Source organism: Vanessa tameamea, chromosome 31 (genome assembly GCF_037043105.1).
Source record: "Vanessa tameamea isolate UH-Manoa-2023 chromosome 31, ilVanTame1 primary haplotype, whole genome shotgun sequence".
Classification (NCBI taxonomy): Eukaryota; Metazoa; Arthropoda; class Insecta; order Lepidoptera; family Nymphalidae; genus Vanessa; species Vanessa tameamea.
The window spans coordinates 2,865,475-2,887,065 of record NC_087339.1 but is presented as its reverse complement, the minus strand read 5'-3'; the positions used below and the strand labels follow the sequence as shown (position 1 = coordinate 2,887,065).

The window sequence follows — 21,591 nt, the reverse complement described above, 5'->3', positions numbered from 1 at the left end:
TATTTGATAAAATAATAATTAAACGACAAAACCACCAATAGAATATAATAATAATTAAACCACAACAATTATGATTTGTTCTTCAATTAACTTCAAGAAATTGTTGGTTACTTAGCTGAAACAACTAAAAAATACTTTTTTCAGAATTTCGTAAGATATACATTATAAAAACCGTTAATTCACGGAATCAATACAGATTTGAAAACACGCAGTCAAAAGTCAAAGACACATAATATTTAGTTATTGAAATTGTAGTGCCTCACAATTTTGACGAAATAAATCAACTCTCACGAGGCGACTTTAAAGTTTAAATACAATTCGACACAAGAGAACAATTCAACTGTACAAAGTACAACGAAACGAATCTTAAAATAAGACACCGATAATTGAGTTAAAGAAAGATGTGTAAAACTATTCAAACCATGTAAAAATGGCGAAGAAATGAAATCACTACGTTGTCCGTATTTTATAAAATTAAATGGCATAGAAGCAACAAACCGATATTAGTATTCCACAGATTAAATCAGACGGAATTACAGAAGACAAAATACGATTTCACAGATAATATTAAGTTTACCACAGGCTATTAAAAATAATTTATGGACACTTTATTTTAGTTACAAATTACAATAATTATGAAATTTTAGTCACGATCATTTTTATTTAATATTTTAATATTAAATTTTACATTACATCTTGAGAAAAGACAAGTTTGAAAACTTTGTAACTTTTAGTGGTTGCGTTTTAATATAAGTGGTAACGTATCTTTTGTACATTATGGTAAACATAATTAAAAAAATAGTATTTTATTTCTCTATGCAACTTGATGACGAAATAATAACATACCACACAGTTTATTAAATTCAATAATATATAATCACATTAAATTTAATTAGTTAAATTTTGAGAGTAAAAAAATTAATTTATATAAAAACATTTATTGTATTTCCATTCATAATGTAAATAAGTTATATTTATTAGATATTTATTTTCTTATTTTATGTATAGATCGCTGATGTACAACTAGAGCTGTCTTTTGGGTAAACTTCGCTGAACAGACGTCACACACGAAGGGACGCTCGCCAGTGTGTGTGCGTACATGGTTATTTAGGATGCGATTGGTCTGAAACACATAGTCTAAGGTTCAGTTGCAAATTAACATTTAGATTTTAATATTAATGAAAATAAATTGAAATAAAATAATATTAATGATTATTTACAACAAGTTGGTAGTAGATATGTATGATATAACGTCCCATAACTAAATGTCATGTAAGTCAATGAATGTCACCGCTAACAGCTGACTGGGCCGGAAGAACTCAGGTAGCTATTAAATTACAACCACTTATTGCTAGAAATTAGCGGGAACTTTCAAAGATAGCTACAAGACTCAGGATCACAATTTTTTTAAATGTTTCCGGTTCATTTCTTTCTAATTATGTATCAACCCTTTTATAAATAAGCGCATCAATATGGCCATTGATACGCACCACTCACCAGTGGAGATTCACCTTTTCGAGACGAGGCCTTTGTCTTCCGAGAAAAGTTCACTAACTTATGCATTCGCTACATAATTATTGTACTTCTTTCTTCATATATATAAATTCTGTGCATTTGATTCTTGACTGTTTGATGTGATGTGTCACTTTCTTATTAACATGTATGTGAACTAAGTTTTACTGAACCATATTTAATTATAAAACGTTATACACCATACATATCTACTAGCAAAATTAATTTTGAATAAGTACCAATACAATGACTATATCTAACCTTTTACTCGCTCACTTAGACATACTATAATATACACTCTGGTCTGGCTGACTTACTCAAACAAAAATATACACTGTTCAGTATTACATTAACGTGAATTAAAAGCCTTCGCTTCTAAAATTCAAATCCAATATCTTACCTCAAATGCACGCCCACAATGGGGACAAATCTTTTTTTTGATCGGTGCTATTTTATCATGAGTCCGTGCTTGGTGCTGACGGAGGCGGTAACCATTGAGGAAGTACTGCAAGTTTGGAAGATACGCATAAAGTTATAAATTTTATTTGTAATGGACCACCTAACAGCAAATGGTAACCGCCCATAGACATTGGTACTGTAAGAAATATTAACCTTACACCGCATTGCGTCACCAACCTTAGAAAATAAAATGTTTTGCTTCTCGTTCTTCTAGTTGGTTCACTCGCCCTTCAAACCAGAACATTTCAATATTGAGTAATGATGTTTGGCGTTATATGATAAGTGGCTGGAATCTACCCAGACAAACTGTCCCCAAGCCCTATGAGCAAGTAAATTACATAACATACTGTATAAGGGTATGTAATTGTTAGTAGGTTTTTCCTCTACAACTTGTGATGGTTGTACAACGGTGTGCAAATATGTAATGAATTTCTTACCCTAGAACATTTTTCACAATAATGTGCCGTCTTCTTAAGATGCACGTATTTGTAATGATTGTTCATTGAAGTTTTCTTGTGATAAACTTTATTACATTCCGGACAAGGTACTCTGAAAAATTATAAAAAAATATTATATAGACCAGGAACAAGTCGTAAAATTCTGGACCTGTTTTAATTTGAAAAATAATTTATAACGTTTTCTAATATTACATCGATTGCAAAACTAAAATCTATTATACAAGTTAAATCATGATCAAAACTAAATAAAAAGGTGTCACGAAATTAAATCTCGAATTGAACGATAAAAAAACGTTTATTTTTGGGTTTTCCAGTGAATATATATAAACTATATAGTAAAGCCGTTAGACTTGAACATGATCCCAATTCATTCACGCTTTGAAGCGACAACAGTGGGATCACACAATGATAGTGTTTGACTTTGTTCGCACACATCTGCCGTAGGTATAATATCTCCAATACAGTTGGCTAGTTTTTGATTTGTAACATTTCATATGTTCATAGCAATCATCATACACTACCAACCTTGGCAACTAAGAAGTTATGACCTTTGTGCCTGATAAACTGGCTCACACACTCTTCAAACCGGAACACAACCAAACCAAGTAATGCTGATAATATAATAGACGGCAGGATAAATATGATGCACAAATAAAACCTATCGAAATTCTGTCAGGTTTTTTTTTCTGTAAGTCGAATACTAACCCAACAAATGTCTTGTGTTTGACACTATTCTTCAAATGCATGGTATACCGGGTTATATTCTCAAACTGTATGTTACATTCGACGCAGTAACACTCCTCCGTCCTCGATTTCACGTGGTTCAATTTGGTATGATGAGCGAGAGTGTCGAAGGACGAGTAATTACGGTTACAGATATCACATCTGTGTTCATAATGACGCATTCTATAAATGTATAATAAATATTTTTTACATATTTACATATATTCACTTCTAGCTAGAGCTCGCACGGTGGTCGAAATTCGACGAAAGTTAAATATGAAAATTTTGGAAAAACGTGCTATATCGAATATTACTTTTATTCATTAATTTGTAAATAGTTACCAGACAAAATAAGAAAACTGAATATGCTGGAGATAAAATTATCCTTATATAATAAAATAATATAAATATTTATTACCTTATATGCCTAATCAGACGCTGTTTATTGCTCCATTTCTTACCACAGTAATCACATATCACTTGGGCATGTAGAACGTTATAATGTTTGTAGAAATCTATGTTTTTTCTACAATAAAATTCAAACAAATTATATTATTAATATGTGACACATACAAATGTTGTTTTTTTATTCTCACGCTCTTAACAAATAAGGGTATTTTAAATTTCACGTATAATAATTTTGTGTTGCATTAAAGCCAGCAGGCCAAGCAGAGTATATCTGAGTCGTAACACAGAACTAATTTCCAGCTGCTCCATTTATCTCGAAAAATACGTAAAATTAATTCAATAAACAATTGATTATACTATACCAGATAAAAAATGAGTTTATTAAACAATTATTATTATGTTATAACAATGCTTACAACCCTGGCATTTTTTAAAGTAAAACATGGCGGTGGTAAACCGTCAATGTTGCAATAATTGTCATTGTAATTAAATCGAATCGATCGATCGACGAAACCGGAGATATTGGTCCTATATACTGTATATAGGACTGATCATGTATATTAAAGGACCGATGGTCGTTGAAACAGACGAGATCAAGCGAGAACTAGAGGAACCTAGGTTGGCTTACCCTACGTATGTAAGGTTGACCAATGATTGTAAGTGGCCGAACCGAATTATATGAAGAGAATCGGGAGCTTTGGCACCCCTTATATATATACCATACCAGCATTGGATTGGGATCGGCTAATGATGATGTCACGTTAAAAGAATCAGACGGTCTTAAATCACATATTGTCTGCCTATTGATAGTCTAATTATGCTTAATAAGTCAAAATCAAAATATTCTGTATTCCAGTAAACTTATGAAAGTATTTTTGAATCGTCCTGTTACAGACACTTAGAGAGATAAATTAGACGGAAATCGACAACCAGTTCGAAATGTAGATTCTACTGACAGGATCTGATAAAAATTTTAGTAGCGACTCATTTCCACCGATTCTCAATTAGCCCTGAAGAAATATCAATAAAAAATAATAATCCCAATGTCTATGACTGTAAACCGACCGTACATTAAATTCCGAAACGATAGTAGCGTTACATTTACATTTAATTCAATACCGTAACAGGACGATTATTATTATATTATAACAATAAATGTCTCATTATAAACATATAACTTACTCAAACTTCAAACCACACGTCAAGCACATAACAGCTCTTTTGTGAGCGTAGGATAGATGTGCGGTCATCTTCCACTTGCGATGGTTCTCATACTGACACACCAGACATACGTACTTTATATAGTGATTTCGGATATGACTCGTGAGCTTACTTTTGTTAATTAATCTTTTCTTACAAATATCACATTCGAATTTACCGATCGCCTGAAAAAATAACTTCTTTATAAATACTGTCTTCTAACTATCAATTTATCGTTCATTACAAAACTAATTAAACATCGATTTATTTATGGCTACCTCGTTGATCTTGTGGCTAGCTTTAAAACAAGTAAAACTTAGTAAGCATATAGAGCAAATAGCCCTGCTACTTGCTCACTACAGTATCAAATTCAAATTCCTTTATTCAATATAGAAGCATTACACTTATTTATATTCAAATGGAACACTACCACCGGTTTGGAAAAGGAAATACCCTGACCTGAGAAGAACCGGCATATCTCGAACACAGTTGGCTAGCGTGGAGGGCGACCGTAGTGGTCGGTATATATGTTTTATATCTATAACAAGTAGACGGACTGTCAAATGAGTAATCTATTGCAAAATAAACACCAATGACATTGACATGTAAGACAAATTAGCTGTCCCTTAAGTCGTCAAACAAGCTTGAGAATTATATATTAATTATATATGGTATCCAAAATCCTATCACCCATCACCCGGAAAATAACGATACTAAGATTACTGTTTATCAGTGGAATATGTGATGAATATTGATACCTACCCAAAGTCTTACCACCAAGTAAATTACAGAACAGTTCTATCCGACTACAATAACAACTAACAAACTATAAACTAAATACTATTCACCTCAGAATGAAATTTCCCGACATGTTGATTGTAGTACTTCAGTTTTGCGTAACCAGTGATACAAAGGTCACATTTATATGGCATACAACGATAATTCCTCGCAGTCTTATCCTGTTCCCTCCAATATATCCTCTCCTCCTCATTTATTGGCATCTTTTTAAACGACGGAGGATTATCTGTGTTCCCTTGTTGAAGACAAATAAATTTATATTTGGATTTCATCGATTTCGGTTTTTCTTTTCTTATTTGTTCTTTAACTGTATTTTTAAAGTCTTCGCTCTTCAATGATTGGATATCTGTTTCTTCTTTAACATTACCTTCTGTTTCATGAGGTTCTTCTTTGATATCCTCATTAAAATCTGTATCGATTTTCTCATCGTCAGATAAATATTCCTCTTTTAAATCAACGTCTAATTGTGTATCAGTTTGTAATGAAATGTCGTCGATCTTGACATTAATTTCTATTTCGTAATCATTGAATATTTCATCTGCGTTGTAATTTTTTATTACTGATGTAAGATTCGAGAGACTCTGGGCTTGAACCTAAAAATAAACACAGAAGGCTTCGGGTTCTAATTGCGTTATAGGTATTAGGGATATAACCCTTAGTAGAAATTGGTAATATTGTTTATATCTAAATGTCCTTTTCTTTGATTAGTTGTAGAGTCTACGCCGAAGGACTCTTTTGTAATAATTATAAGTAAATATTATAATCACTGTGCATTATAATTAGTAGTTAAACAAGACAATAGGCAATTCATATCAAGATTATTGATTTTGACAAGGTTCTATATTTATAAAATATTCGATATCTATTTATATATCTAATATGATTTTTTTAAGTAGTTATTTCGTGAAACTAGAAAAAAAAACGTATAAACAAAACTAAAATCTTTATTAAGTTTTAAGTAATTTTGTCGATAAATGTTAAATTTCTCTTAACGTCAGATTATTTATATATCTGTAAAATGATTGTCACACTGCAAAAGAACCAAAACAAATGACTCAACTTTATTATCTTGGTTTGCGTGACAGCTACGCTTGACACTCGATAAACGTCATAGTACTTTACTATTACTAGTGTATGAGTACTTAGTGACCAACAGTTGGCTACTATTTTTTCGACGCATTCTCATTTTTCACTAAAGATATAAATAATCGAAAATCGTAACAATACACTGTTTTATTAACAATGTTTTGTGTTCTGACATAAGTATATAAAAAAAAAGAAAATTAGACTTTCATTTTTTTATAATTTAAATCGATTTTTTAGATACATACTAGGGTAGCTTACAAATGTACAATACAAATGACTTACCAGTTTTTTGCTTGTCCCTGTAAAAAAATCATGAGCAGTTTTAGCTTTTCCTATAAAGTGTTCGGTATTACGTAAAATAGCTCGACATTCCCAACACATTTTTGGAACGTTAACCTTAAAAAAAGAACTCTCATAGTAATATATATTATGAATATATTATGAATACTTTTTTCTATTACATATTTTTTTCAAAAGATAAAAAAACATCAGACTATTTTTTTCTTAATTCGCGTCAACTTATGTATATTGATAGTCTGTTATACGAATAATACAAAACAATCTATGAATTAAAAAATAAACAAAGTTTTAGGAAAAAATAAAATAATAAAATTGTTTAAAAAAAAACTACCTCCATCAAAAATATATACATAGTCCAAGCTCCCACTATGAGGAAGGAAGGGAACTATACAAATTGATATGATTAGCTCTTATTAACTCTGGATATTGATAATTATATTCATTCTTTAATATAAATGTAACACTATAAATAAAAAAATAGAAATGATTGCTTAACTACCAGATCTGCAATGTTAGGAATTTCACCATCCATTATTTTGATAAACACATGAAATAGATTATCAATTGGAATCAAACGTCTGCCTTTCGATAAACAGCCGCGACAATATTCACTTATATCAATTTTCTTCCGTTTCATTGCAACAAACTTGAATTTAGCTTTTTTTATTGAAAAATTAAATTAAATGTAGTACAAATGATGACATGAATTTATTTACTACTGCCCCTTAGACAACAAATTGTCAAATGTCATTATCAATCATCATTTTTCTAAATTCTTCGATAACGCAAAAGTAATACACCATACAGGCTTACCTTCAGTTTATTAGAACAGAACTTTGATTATGATTGATTAAATATTATTTTAAGAGAAATATTTGATAATAATTGATGTACAGTCCAAGCTCCGGATACTAGAAAAGAATCTACTATCAGAAAATGTTGTTAATAAACAAATATGATGCCATGTAGAGAATGCCTAAGAATCAATTAAAGATGAAAGAAGTTGAAACTATAGACCATTATTGGCTATCGTAGAGAACGAAAATTTTGCGGTTATATATATTTCATTATCCATATCCTGCATTTTGATATAATAATAATAAATGTCACTTGTAATGTAACCAAACGTCTTTTTTTAAAAAGAATTGCGATGATATTCTGTTATTTAAATTAACGTTTATTTCATCGTATTCATCCCGTATCTTGTAATAATATCTTTATATATTATAATTAAAGTATGGAATTGATTGTCATAATAGGTATGATGAATTTTTTTTTTACTTCTGCCGCTTATACAATCTATTGAATATATTGTCAAGAATTAACAAAACGTCTGGTTAAAATTAATGTAAAACAAAATTTGTAATGCGAAAATAAAAGTTTTGTATCTTAAGAGAGATGAATTTTGAACATTAGACATAGCATAAGTATGTTCGCATATTTATAATCTGTCATAGTCTGTTTATAACTTTATAATGGCGGCTCTATTTTTCATTAGAACATTATTTGTAATCGTAAATAAACAATTTTTATACAAAATATAAGTGAAGTTCATAATAACAATTGCCTTTTAACTTAAACATAAATAGCGTATCGATTAAATTACATCTTAATCAATTATCTACGCGTAATAAATGTCATTTAGTGGAATATGGAAATACATGATGTCTCGATAAATGTGAAAATGGACACCCATAATATGCACGAAGCGCCTGTAATACATGACGCGAACATTGCACACGTTAAAATGGATTCACATTTACACGAACTGCCTGTATCGCACATACAGATACCGTTATCCCAACCAGCGCCTATGGCTCAGCCAGTGGACCAAAACATACCGCAAAATCCTGATCAAACAACATCGGAGGACCTTTTGAAACCTCGAATCGAGAAGAAGAAGAAGGAAGCAATTGACGGACAAGCTAGAGAAATAATTTACAAAGTTATTAAATTCTTTGAAAGTGAAAAACAAAACAGAGGTTACGCGTTTCCTGTTGAAAACGTTGTAAAACGCGCTTGTGCAGCGACAGGATTGTCAGAGAGTACGATAAAACGCATAAAGAGGGAAGGACTACGCGCTGAAGCTACTCATACGAAAATGGCCGGTCCTAAAAAGAAAAGAGTTCGCAAAACAAAGGTACAATTAGATTATTTCCAACTGTGTGCACTAAGAGGCATAGTTAACAGTTATTCGATGCGTAAAGAAGTTCCTACGTTAGGTAAAATACTGGCCGCTGCTAAACATGAACTTAATTATCGTGGTGGTAAAGAGTCGTTGCGGTTAATATTGTTAAATAAACTAGGTATTAAGTTTAAGAAATGCGAGAAGAAAAACAAAAAACCGCCCGAACAAAATCAACAGCCCATGCAGCAAATGCCAAATGTTATGGCACATTTGCCGATGCAACAAATGAAACCTGAGAGTCAGTGTATCTACACAAATATGATGCCGCAGGTTCCGCCTGTCTCCTACTAAGATTGATCTAGATTTTAATACTGTAAATATATAATAAGGATGAATGAAGGTATATAGACTCTGAATATATTTTACAGATTTAAAACATAATTTTGAAACTCAATTTAACAAAAGCAATCACGACGGTCACAATATCTTTATAATAATTTAACAAATGTGATAGATCGATCATAATTCTACTGTAGTGTATACAATAATTGTATGACAATAAGATTTTTCATGAATGGAAATAAATTTAATGTCATACAACGTAACACTCTGTCTGGCTCGAAAAGCTGTCTCTCTCTTTGTGGAGAAGATTTGGAGCTAATTCCACCACGCTGCTCCAATGCAGGTTGGTAGATACACATGTGGCACGATTTCATTGAAATTAGACACATGCAGGTTTCCTTCTAATATTTTTCTTCACCACCAAGCTCATGAATTATTAACAGAATTTTAGCACATGGATATCAGTGGCACTTGAGTTGATTTTAACCCGTAATCATTGGTTTAGACTGGTTTTTAAATATATTTATTCTACATTATATAAATATAATATTTAATTATCACAACCGATGTATGGAAATGTATGTAGGGTCATGATGACCTTGGATTATATACAATCAGACTTATTATTTACAATTATGAACAAGTACCACTGAGCTTGGCCGTTCTTAATTTGTGTTTATCTACGTACTGAGTGATGAAAGAAAGACCTCATGTATCAGAAGAATTTCTACGACATCCATTAGACCATTCCTTAAGAAGTGTTTTTTTGAAAATATCCAATGATATTTAGAATGAAGTTCTTTTACACAGCTTACAGTAGAGTTAACTGGCAGATCCTACCCTCTTTCTTGTCTCAATATCTTTGTATTATAAACAGCTTAATATAATATTATTGAAACTGAATTTTTTTATATATTTAATTCATGCAGAATTTTTAGTATACACAATTTCATTTCTTGTCATCGAATTGTTGTCAAGTGTGTCATTAATTTCTAACATTATCTCATTTAATACATAGTAGATATTAAAAATAATGTCGTTAATAGAAGCTGTGATCTCGATCTCGAAGTCATCTCTATCGAGTCTACTCCATTGTATGTGATGTTGGTGAGACAATCTGTATCCTCTTATAAAGAAATTTGTTCCAACCAAGTTTACCGTGACATCTCTTTTTTTTTTTGAAATATATATTTCTTTTTGCCAATTAATAATAATCATTTTCATATTTATAGTCAAAATTAAAACTAACACTGATTCGGAAAAGCAATAACCCAGACATAGGAAACTCGTAAAATTATTATTATTAATAACCAACTATGAGGATGTAAATGAATTGTAAAATTTTTTAGTTATTTATTATTGCAACATTTTTTACTATTTATGAGTTTACTAAAACATTATCAGTGGATAATTGGAAATGATCTGGAATAGTTTTCCGCCGAAGGGTTATGGTAGTCGAATCAAATTGAAGCGATTCACTCATCTTTATACTGTAATATTTTGGTCGCCTGACATATCACAGACGTTTCTATACTTTTTTGGTGTTTCCTTTAGTCTATTCCAATGGCAGGAGGTGTTAAACAGATAAACAACTTTGACCTTGAATTGACGTTACGTCATTGGTCGAGATTTACGTAATCTATGGTGTTCATTGCGAATTGTAAGTGAATGTCGGTATAGCGACGAAGTTGTTATCCGAACTTTGGAAGTAAAATTAAAGTGGATATAAGTATTTAAGTGGAATAGTGTTTTATTATAAATAAATATATTAATCAAGATCTGTTTGTACTGTATAATGTAGCAGAGCTATTTAGAGTCTGTAATCCTGCCGTTGGAATAAGTCATACAAATTGATAATCACGTCTAGTCTCGACGATGGAGTTACGTTCAGATGGAGCGTCAAAAAAATATAATATACCCTCTGTGGTACTTTTTTTTTTTAATCCTTGGTTTTTTCCTGTACAATCTTTATCTGTCTGAATGGTTTTGAATCTAATGTCATTATATTAATGATAAGTTATAATATGTAATTATAAGGCTGAATTAATTATATGAATATAATTATTGTAATATAGATATTTTCGAATAAATAAATATGTATGAATTTTATATCTTTTATTTTTAAATTTTATTATTTGTGTGTCTATAGACTTTCAAAGTTGAGGATGTGTCATAAAAAATAATGCAACAGGTGTCCATTAAGTGCACGCACACTAGTAAGGTAGTATGACGTGTCAAGCGTAGCTGTCACGCACACCAAGATATGTCATCGTTAACAACTTCGGCCACAGTGGAAATTCCCTGTCAGATGTTGCCATAGACAATTACTTTTTTTAACTAGTTAGACATTTCCTATCAAAAGACCTCAGAATCTAGAGATTTGGGCCCCTTTATACCCAATATAGGGGGCCGAATCTCTTAAAATCTAGCATATAAATTATGCTAGGTTGTCAGTTGCTTAAAATACAACTCTTTATAATATACTAATATTATACAGATATAACATTTTCTTGTTTGCTTGCAGAATTGTAATCTAATTCTAACCCTAAACTTTATTCCTAAGTGCTATAGGTTATAAATTATATTTATAATATCATGTCTTTGTTAATAAATTGCGACCTTGCGAAGCCGGAGCAAGTACTATATTTACAAGGTTATGTCTGACAAGACTTTGTTACTAACATTATAATTAACCTTTATTAAAAAATTCTCTTGGAGATAGTTGTTCCTTAAAAAAACTAGAAGATATTTACGCACGCAACAGTCTACAAGAAAATTTCAAGGCTTCGTACAAGCCCGTTAGTGTAGGTACCACCACTACATTTTTTACTAACAAACAGATGTACTTAGTATTATTGGGTTCCAGTTAGAAAAGTGACTCAGTGTGACTGTATGTTTGTGTGTTTCTCTGGTTTGCAACACATTAGCGATATAAGGAATGGTTAGGATTTCTTACAGACACAATCTATACGGGGTAATTTAATGATTTTAAAAATTGTAAAAATATTAAAAAAATGTACATATAATACAAAAGTTCCTAAAGATTCGAGCGTTGTCCGATAATTTTAAAACTTTCTATTATATATTATTGCTTCAAAGTAAAATTTAAATAGATACACTGAAAATAATAGACGCTTGTACGATGTTACGTCGGTCGGACCGTAGGGACGCGAATAACAGGCAGTAACTATAACAAATATCGATTACAAAAATCCTTATTAAAGATCATTGTTAAGTTATTGTTACGAACGGGGGTCCTTTTGGTTGGAGTCTCTTTAGCTGGTATAACACTTTTTAGAAAAATAACTAAATTTTTTTAAAATTCTAATTTGCATTACGCATTCCATCGTTCCATCGACTGTTATATATGTTATATTTTCTGTTTCCCATCACTAGCCCGTCTGTCAAAAAGATCAAGCTAACTTGAACAGGGTATAGTATAGATTTAAGGTTAAATAAAACAATGTTTAAGATCAGCTGTTTATGTAATTCTTGTGTTGAGTTCGTTCGTGTGTTTTCATAGCGGATCTCTGTGCAAATGCAGCTGGGCAGTATGCACATTTATAGGGTCTCTCGCCTGTGTGTGTCCTTCTGTGGTTAATGAGCACACGGTTCGTCTGAAATTATAATAAATTCATTACTAACTATAAAGTTATTTCAAATAATAATAAAGCATATTATTCAACAACATATTAATATTTTACAACAGTGTGAGTGGCTGAACCTGCGGCTTTAACCGCGCGAAATTTGTGAACTTCCAACCCCCGTTTTACAACCTTAGGGGTGGAGTTTCGTACAATCCGTTGCGGATGTCTACACCCCTATAAGGAACCTACCTGACAAATTTCAAGTCTGTAGGTGTTATACAAAATGAGAAAATTTGGATTCTATTTCCTGGTGATAGGGTAGGGTACCCCTACCCCTCGCGTAGGTACCACCCACTCATCAAATATTCTAATCAAATCATAATAGAATCATAATAGAATATTTTATTAGAATATTCTAATAAAATATTCTAACCAAACACTGTTGTATGGCGGGAGAATATCTGATGAATGTAGTCTACTCAATATTGTTGTGTTCTGGTTTGTGGGGTGAGTGAACCAGCGTAACTACAGGCACAAGGGACATAACATCTTTGTTCCCAAGGTTGGTGGCGCATTGGCGATGTGAGGAATGGATAATATTTCTTACAGCGCCATTGTCTTTGAGCGGTGGTGACCACTAACCGTCAGATGGTCATACGCCATAAAAAAACGGCTGGACGAATTTGGATTAGGAATGAAGACAGATAAACACTGACCTAGCTAACACATACTGCGAAAAACCTGACAAAAGTCATACGCGGCCGGAAGCTTTAAAATTGTACAACATATCTAGAAAATTATTTTAAAATGTTACTTTGGTATATGTACCGTGTGTTTCAATATTACAGACAGACACTCCGATTTTATTATACGTATAGATAACTATTTATAATATAACACATCTTACAAAAAATCCTCTGTCGCATATTTCACAAATTTTATCCTTCGGTTTTTCTCGTTTTTCGTGAACGAATTTCTTGTGGGTGCGTATCGCGTAGCCGGTTATGAAGTACTAGAAAAAAAAAACATAATAACTCTATAAACAATAATTACATAATTACTAGGTACGACCGACTCGGTAGGGCTTCGTGCAAGACCGCCTGGGTAGGTACCTTATTAGATATTCTACCGCCATACCGCAATAATATATATATATATATTTTTATGTCATAGGTGGCAAACGAGCAGGAGGCTCACCTGACGGAAAGTGACTACCACCGCCCATGGACATCTGCAACACCGGGGGGCTTGCAGATGCATAGTCGGCCTTTAAGGAAGGAGTACGCTCTTTTCTTGAAGGTTCCCAAGTCGTATCGGTTCGAAAAAACCGCCGGCGAAAGCTGGTTGCACAGAGTGGTTGTGTGAGGCAGAAATTGTCTTAAAAATCGCTTTGTTGTGGGTTTTGAGACATCTAGGTGGTTACGAGTTAGCCAGTGCAACTACAGGCACGAGGGACGTAACATCTTAGTTGCCCAAGGTTGGTGGCGCGTTGGCGATGTAAGGAATGGTTACTATTTCGTATAGCACCCTCACCCTTCAAACCGGAACACACCAACACTGATTACTGCTGTTTGGCGGTAGAATATCTGACGAGTGGCTGGTACCTACCGAGAAAAGCCAGTTCAAAGCCTTAACCCCAAGTTAAGTGTGCGAAGAACGTACCTTGTCACATATTTCGCAGTAATGCTTCGATTTTCTCACGTGAACTAAATTATAATGATTGGTCATGTAAGTCTTACGACTGAACACTTTGCCGCAGTCCGGACAAGGTACTCTGAAACCGACAAGAAACTCAGTAGTTACTCATTTCCACGATTTAAATCACAGAGTATGTCATTAAAATACAATTGCATTCTTATAAATCCGGTCTAGTAGTCAACAAAATGACACTCCCACGTTTTTTAACGTCAACTAGATTCCGAACGCGACTTCGTCCTCAGAGGCGTGAAGGGCGCCAGTTCTGTACCCTTGACAAGTATTACGCTATTTTATCATGATCAGTTTAGTAGTTAAGACTTGAAATTTAACACCGGTACAGGTTGCCCATTTGACAGTCTGCCTGACTATGCGAAATTAACGCTTTCACCAAACCGAATTCGATGATATTTGGTATGCCCAAGGAAGGACATACAGCCTATTCCAATGGAAGTAGGAAAAAAGGTAAATAAACCTTAGATTTACGTATTTCATGCGATTTGATTTCATTCACAGCCTGTAAATTTCCCAATGCTGGGCTAAGGCCTCCTCTCCCTTTGAGAAGAAGGTTTTGGAGTACATTCCACCACGCTGCTCCAACGCGGGTCGGTGGATATACATGTGGCAGAATTTCGTTGAAATTAGACACATGCAGGTTTCCTCACGATGTTTTCCTTCACCGCCGAGCACGAAGTGAATTATAAGCACAAATTAAGCACATGAAAATTCAGTGGTGCCTGCCTGTGGTTTGAACCCGCAATCATCGGTTAAGATGCACGCGTTCTAACCACTATATATTCGCTAATAAGCTACATCGTGCACTACTAAGAGCTTATGATTAACATATATTTATTTACAATACAACACTATTACAACTACTTATATCCACTTCAATTCTACTTCCAAAATTCCGATAACAGTTCCATCGACGTTCAAAACGCCATTTACACGCAAATCCACAGTGAATATCACAGCTTGACTAATCTCTCGACCAATGACATCGCGTCAATTTGCCGTCAAACGTTGTTTATTCGGCTTTTTTTCCTGTTACGGTTGGAATAGAGCATAGGCTTGTCGTACTTAAACCCACCCAATCACGAATCGAAACTCAACTTAAAATTGTTTAATTAAACAAACAGTACTCACTTCACTTCCATTTTGGGTCGATGGGCGACGGCGGACCTGAGGTGACGCTTGTAAAGATATTCGTTTTCGAACGTGACGTCACATTCGACACAGTACGGCTTCTCTTGTTTAACTTTCCTCATACTTTCCGCGTGATACACGAAATAGTGATTCATTAATACTTTGTAACTCTTGTAGTTACGGTGGCAAATGTTGCACGTATACGGTAAGTGGCACTGGCTGAAAAAAAAAAACATTATCGCTTAAAAAAAGAATTTGGTCCTTCGAGCCGGATGACGACTTGAATCACTGAAATTGACACGCGTGCTGTAAGTTTTTTTTTTACATTTAATAAATGGACTGAAAAATTAACGAAGAGACTATTTCATTATAAGTGGTCACCAACATCTCTAGACATTGGCGTCGTTACAAACATTAACCATCATTTACATTACCAATGTGTCACCAAACTTGGGAAGATGTCCCTTGTGCGTGTAATTAAACTGACTCAACCGAACAACAATGCATTGCTGCTTAGAGGTGAAGATTTTTTTATGATACAGTTAGGCGACCAATTGAGCCAACTGACGGCAAGTGGTCACCACCGCCCATAGACAATGGCATTGTAAGAAATATTAACCACTCCTTACATCGCCAATGCGCCACCAACCTTGGAAACTAAGATCATATCCCTTGTGAAGTTACTGTCTCACTTACCCATCTGACCGAAACACATCAATACTGCTGTTTAGAGGTAGAATATCTGATGAGTGGGCGGTACCTACCCGGAAATTAAATTTTTTGTATACATTCTCTTAAAGCAATATAAAATACTCACAGCATGTGTTTCTCAATCGTCGCCTTCGATTGAAACCGACGGTTGCAATGGTCGCAATCAAATTTCTTATGCAAATTCTTATTGTGTTTATAGTACTCGCGTATGCTACGGAACTCCACGCCACATTTGCATTTGTATATCTTGTTGTGCTTCTGTTTGAGATGAGCCATGACGTCATCGCTGTCGTCCCCGTGGTAGCCGCAGAAGCGACACTGGTATGTTGTTATCGTATGACGTTGCCAGTGTTCCTGCAGTTCTTTACGAGTTGTTAGCGTCTCTTCACACTGAGCGCATTTTGGCTCGGACTGGAGTGAAAAAATTTAAATCATATGAATAAAATCTAATCTAAAAATAACTCTGTTTGTCTGTTGCACATTCACAGACAGAGCACGGATATGAATTTGATGAAATTTGACTTTTTTATGAAGTACCAAGGAAGGCGTACTCTTTATGCTTAACAGATGACGCTCAACCCCTTAAATACGAGCGAGGCAAGGTGGTAGCTAGTTGTATATAAATATGCCCCAGTTGTAAAAATTAAAGTATGTACTTTGAAAACAAATTTTATCAAAGTTCTAGATTTGATATCTCTGATATGGAAGATTTCCGCCCCTAAGAGTTCGACACGGGTAACTTTTTTGCGAGGGGCTATGGACACTTTACTGAGTTTTTAAATTTAGACATGTGAATTCACTACTAAAAAAATAAAATCTCTCCAAGTCACCTCCCCCCCTAAATTTTACTGAAATGTAACCCTGAATTTATATGTTACCGAATTGAAGTAATTAAAAATATAATTTTTTTTTAAATTATACACCATGACTGTTTAAATACGATATTTGAGGTCTTGATATTTGACGATCATAAATGACAAAAAGCTATGTAATAAATTAGTTACGCGTCGTGTGGACACCCTAGTGCACTATTGACACAAAACAGGTACGTAGGTAGGTACATTCAGCTATCGCGCGGTAGTTTACTTACGTCCAAACACGTTTCTCACATAATTCGAATGAGAATCATGTACCTTTAAATATTGATAGTAATTCACCCTGTATAAGAGTTATTAACATTAAGTCCTTAAATATATATTATAGTTTTCACATACTCACATTATCACAGCGACGAACATCCCTCCGTTTAGCAGCTAACATTTTCTTAACCAAAACATTACAACGATAAGACATTCCACTAATTCTACCTCTCTTGTTTCTTTCTAACATTTCCAATTCCTTAATACTAAGTTGAACTTGAGACATATATCTATCCCTCTCATCATCTATGTAAACGACTTCTGTCATTTTAACTTTGCTTTTTGTTTTTTTTTTAATTTTCTTCTCCTTCACTGGCTTAGATTCTATATTATCTGTGTAATCCGACCTATCAAATAGGTCTGTATTGTTATCAAAACTATCAAACATCTCTTCTTTTATAACTTTGTCATATTGTAATTCATTCAATTTGATGTCAGCTTCATCATATTCTATTGTAAGATCGTAGTCATTTTTATGTACCATTTTTAAATGCGACATTGGTTCCATTGGCTTTGGTTGTTTCTGCAATATTTTATAAAGATTAAAAAACAAAACAGGACCTAAATTTGATCCCTATGGAACTCCTACTTATAATACAGACTTAATTTCCACAAAAGAAACTAAACGAGTTCTTTGATTTAATTGTGAAGCACAAATTTCAAGAGATTTCTCCTTAACATAGTAAATGTCTAAGCTAATATGAAAGAGTTTGAGTGCTATACAATCAAATGCTTTGAATAAATCCAAAAACACACCAATAGTACTGTGATCTCTTCTATGAACCATAGACAAAGTATGTTTTAGTTGTACCAGACTGTGCAGTCGTACAATGAATTTATGAACAAAATATTTAAAACATCTGAAGTTTGGAAACCACTGTGATATCACCAAGAGTCTGTACTGATACCAGTGTTCCCCATGAAAATTTCATTTATACAATATTCAAACATTTTTATTTAAATATTTTACTCAAGTATGTAAGTATTGAAATATGCCTATGAAGCACTTTTGGTTTATAATGAACTAACTATCAGTCATGAAGATCGCAGTGCATAATATAGCAGAACTATTAGGAAATATCACAGAATATGTATAACTATGTTTTTATTTCTCTTTTTCTGCCATTCACTCATGAAAACACCTTACCCAACAGTCCAGGAAGATATCCTTCGATTTCTGTATTTGTTTCTGAAACAGGGCCACCTTCCTCAAAAAGGCGACGCACTCCCAGCAAAGATACATATTGAAATAGTTTGAATCCTGTAAGCAGAAAGGTTTATCTAAATCATTTATTAAACGCTGGTTGTCAACGACTGCTTCACTCTGATTTTAGGGGTTGGTTGTCTGGTGTTAGGCATAAGAAGGCTATGTCCTTCATAGGAATTTAAGTTAGTTTCATAACAAATTCCATTGAATGTGGCTCTGTGGTCTGGCTGTGGAGAGCAACAAACAGACAGAAAAAACAGAGTTACTTTTGCATACATAATATTCATATAGATAGAAGCATTATACTTATTGATAAACAAAATTAAAACGACTACCTGATCGAATATTGAATACTTGAGAAAAAGCAGCCAAAGAACTCCAGCTTATTTAATTAAAATCGTTTAATATATTTATTCATTCAAGAAGATAAGTGGTTGGAACACTTGAAAATTAAGCAAAGATTGTGGGTGTAACTGCATACATTGAATTTTCATATGCTTAATTTGTGTCAATGTTATCAGCCAACCCAGCAGCAGCAGGATAGTGGAAACAGCTCCAAAACGAATCCGTAAAGTGAAAGACCAGCAGTATGACATCTACAGGCAGTTACTTTAAGTATGCATTTATACTTGGACTGTGCGGAGGCTCGCCTAAATACTATCACCTAGGTTTTATTAATGCTCAGACAGACTATCAACTTTGTTTTATTCCAGTTCCAGTTTGTCAGTTAGCCCTATTAAGTTTTACACTTATTAAAAGTACTCTAATGTTTTATGGATAACTTCAATTCAAACAAATACAACCAATAAAAAGAAACATATCTTTAAAACAGCCTAAGTCTCATGCACAAAATATCGTCTAGTGCGAGAAATAAACTGTTTTTCTATTTAAATTCCATCAAATTATATACAAATACCACCAGAGAGATTTCACGTGACAAGGGTATATATGAGCAGATTTTAACTGCAATCGCTGATTTATAGATATTTAATATAGTTTATGTTACTTACTTTAGGTATATATTGGTCGGCTATAAGGATAAAAAATAAGCTAGCGTTATTCTTTAAAGGTACAATTTTACGATCATTACTCAAGCAACCGCGACAGACGGTATCTAATTCAACTTTAACGCTCATTTTATTTTGTTGATATTTTTACTTATAAATTAATTAAATAACAACAATTTTATTACATAGATAACCATTTAAAATATTTATTTTCGTAATTCCATTCAAAATTCGTAAAATACAAGTTTGACGTCATATTTTGACTGACTTCTGACATTTATTTGACATAGTCTGATGTAAGTTTAGAAACAATATGACGTAATTAACAAATTATTTCATATTGATTTAGATTTTTAAATATCATTGATGTAAAAATATATAAGAGTGGCTTAGGAATTATAATAATTTAATCAAGTTAAGCAATCAATTTAAAAGAATAGCTAAAATATGTGTAATACCTCAAGAAAGTACTTTTATAAGTATAGTTTCATATATTTTCTATAATTGGGCATTTAACAACTTTATCGCTAAAATATGTATAATTTTTATATTAACAAATTATTTACACTGCTTACATTGGTTTGTATTTTTCTATAACATACCAGCTGTATTACTATTATTATACTTTATTATTTTTAAGCAAACATATGAAAGTACTTCGTCGAGTGTAAAACATTGGTATAAACAAGAAATAATGACTTTTAATAAATTATACACAAAATATAGTATTTCTGAAAGGCAATAGTACATAGTGATTAAGCACGCGCAAAACCTTTTGTTTTTTCACGCAGTGGAAAGGTACTCAAGCCCTAGGAATCGGGTTATGTTGGATTCTTACCCACTAAAACTAGGGCCATGGCCGTCTTTAACGTGGGTCGCTGAAGTTATGGGGTCGTGTCGATGTAACTCAACTGCGGCCCTTCGCGTACTGTGCTCATGCTATCCTCAGGAGCTAAGGTCACACCCCGCAGTTCGCGCTAGTGTGTACGATAGTGCGAGGCTATCCCACGCATCGCAGCCATCGCGACGGACCAGGGTATACTATGTGGTGACCTTTTTTGTCATAGGTGGCAAACGGGCAGGAGGCTCACCTGATGGAAAGTGACTACCACCGCCTATGGACATCTGCAACACCGTGGGGCTTGCAGGTGCATTGCCGGCCTTTAAAGAAGGAGTACGCTCTTTTCTTGATGGTTCCCAAGTCGTATCGGTTCGTAAACACCGCCGGTGAAAGCTGCTTCCACAGAGTGGTCGTGCGAGGCAGAAAATGTCTTAAAAATCGCGCTGTTGTGGATTTTCGGAAATCTAGATGGTACGGGTGATATTTGGAATTTTGACGAGATGCCCGAATTTCAATTCAGCAGCCGGGATTATCAAGCAGATCGGAAAGGGCTTGTTCTTCGATCATTCGAGCCGCTCTACGTTGGATACGGTCAAATGGAAGGAGCTGGTACTGGGGAGCACCCGCCCAGAGGTCAGAGCAGTACTCCATGTGAGGCCGAATTTGCGCCTTGTATAGTCTTAGACGATGGGCCGACGTGAAATACTGTCTTGCCTTGCTGAGCACACCGAGCTTTTTTGATGCCAATTTGGCTTTGCCTTTCAATTGACCGCGGAACTGAACGAGGCTTGAAATATCGACGCCAAGTATTCCGATACTAGCTGTGGCGGCTAACGGAATGTTC

At 33.7% G+C, this 21,591-nt stretch overlaps 3 protein-coding genes across 3 annotated transcripts; 1 reads left to right on the top strand and 2 right to left on the bottom strand.

Annotated features, from left to right (window-relative positions):
* Positions 1-972: 972 nt before the first annotated feature.
* LOC113391375 (PR domain zinc finger protein 5-like) lies at positions 973-7,665 on the bottom strand. The gene is made up of 9 exons (XM_026627322.2): positions 7,444-7,665; positions 6,927-7,040; positions 5,609-6,151; positions 4,743-4,945; positions 3,571-3,678; positions 3,135-3,335; positions 2,409-2,520; positions 1,913-2,017; positions 973-1,123 (listed from the first exon to the last, which is right to left on the bottom strand). The coding sequence occupies exons 1-9, from the start codon at positions 7,579-7,581 to the stop codon at positions 986-988; spliced, it is 1,662 nt and encodes a 553-aa protein (XP_026483107.2). The 5' UTR covers positions 7,582-7,665; the 3' UTR covers positions 973-985.
* A 718-nt stretch (positions 7,666-8,383) lies between these two features.
* LOC113391394 (uncharacterized) lies at positions 8,384-10,062 on the top strand. The gene has a single exon (XM_026627354.2). The coding sequence runs from the start codon at positions 8,596-8,598 to the stop codon at positions 9,421-9,423; it is 828 nt and encodes a 275-aa protein (XP_026483139.1). The 5' UTR covers positions 8,384-8,595; the 3' UTR covers positions 9,424-10,062.
* Positions 10,063-12,880: 2,818 nt separating this feature from the next.
* On the bottom strand, positions 12,881-20,157 carry LOC113391378 (zinc finger protein ZFP2-like). The gene is made up of 8 exons (XM_026627326.2): positions 19,910-20,157; positions 18,840-18,953; positions 17,772-18,215; positions 16,660-16,964; positions 15,843-16,061; positions 14,664-14,775; positions 13,909-14,013; positions 12,881-13,031 (listed from the first exon to the last, which is right to left on the bottom strand). Exons 1-8 carry the CDS (start codon positions 20,033-20,035, stop codon positions 12,888-12,890), a joined length of 1,569 nt encoding a protein of 522 aa, XP_026483111.2. The 5' UTR covers positions 20,036-20,157; the 3' UTR covers positions 12,881-12,887.
* Between the last annotated feature and the right edge of the window lie 1,434 nt (positions 20,158-21,591).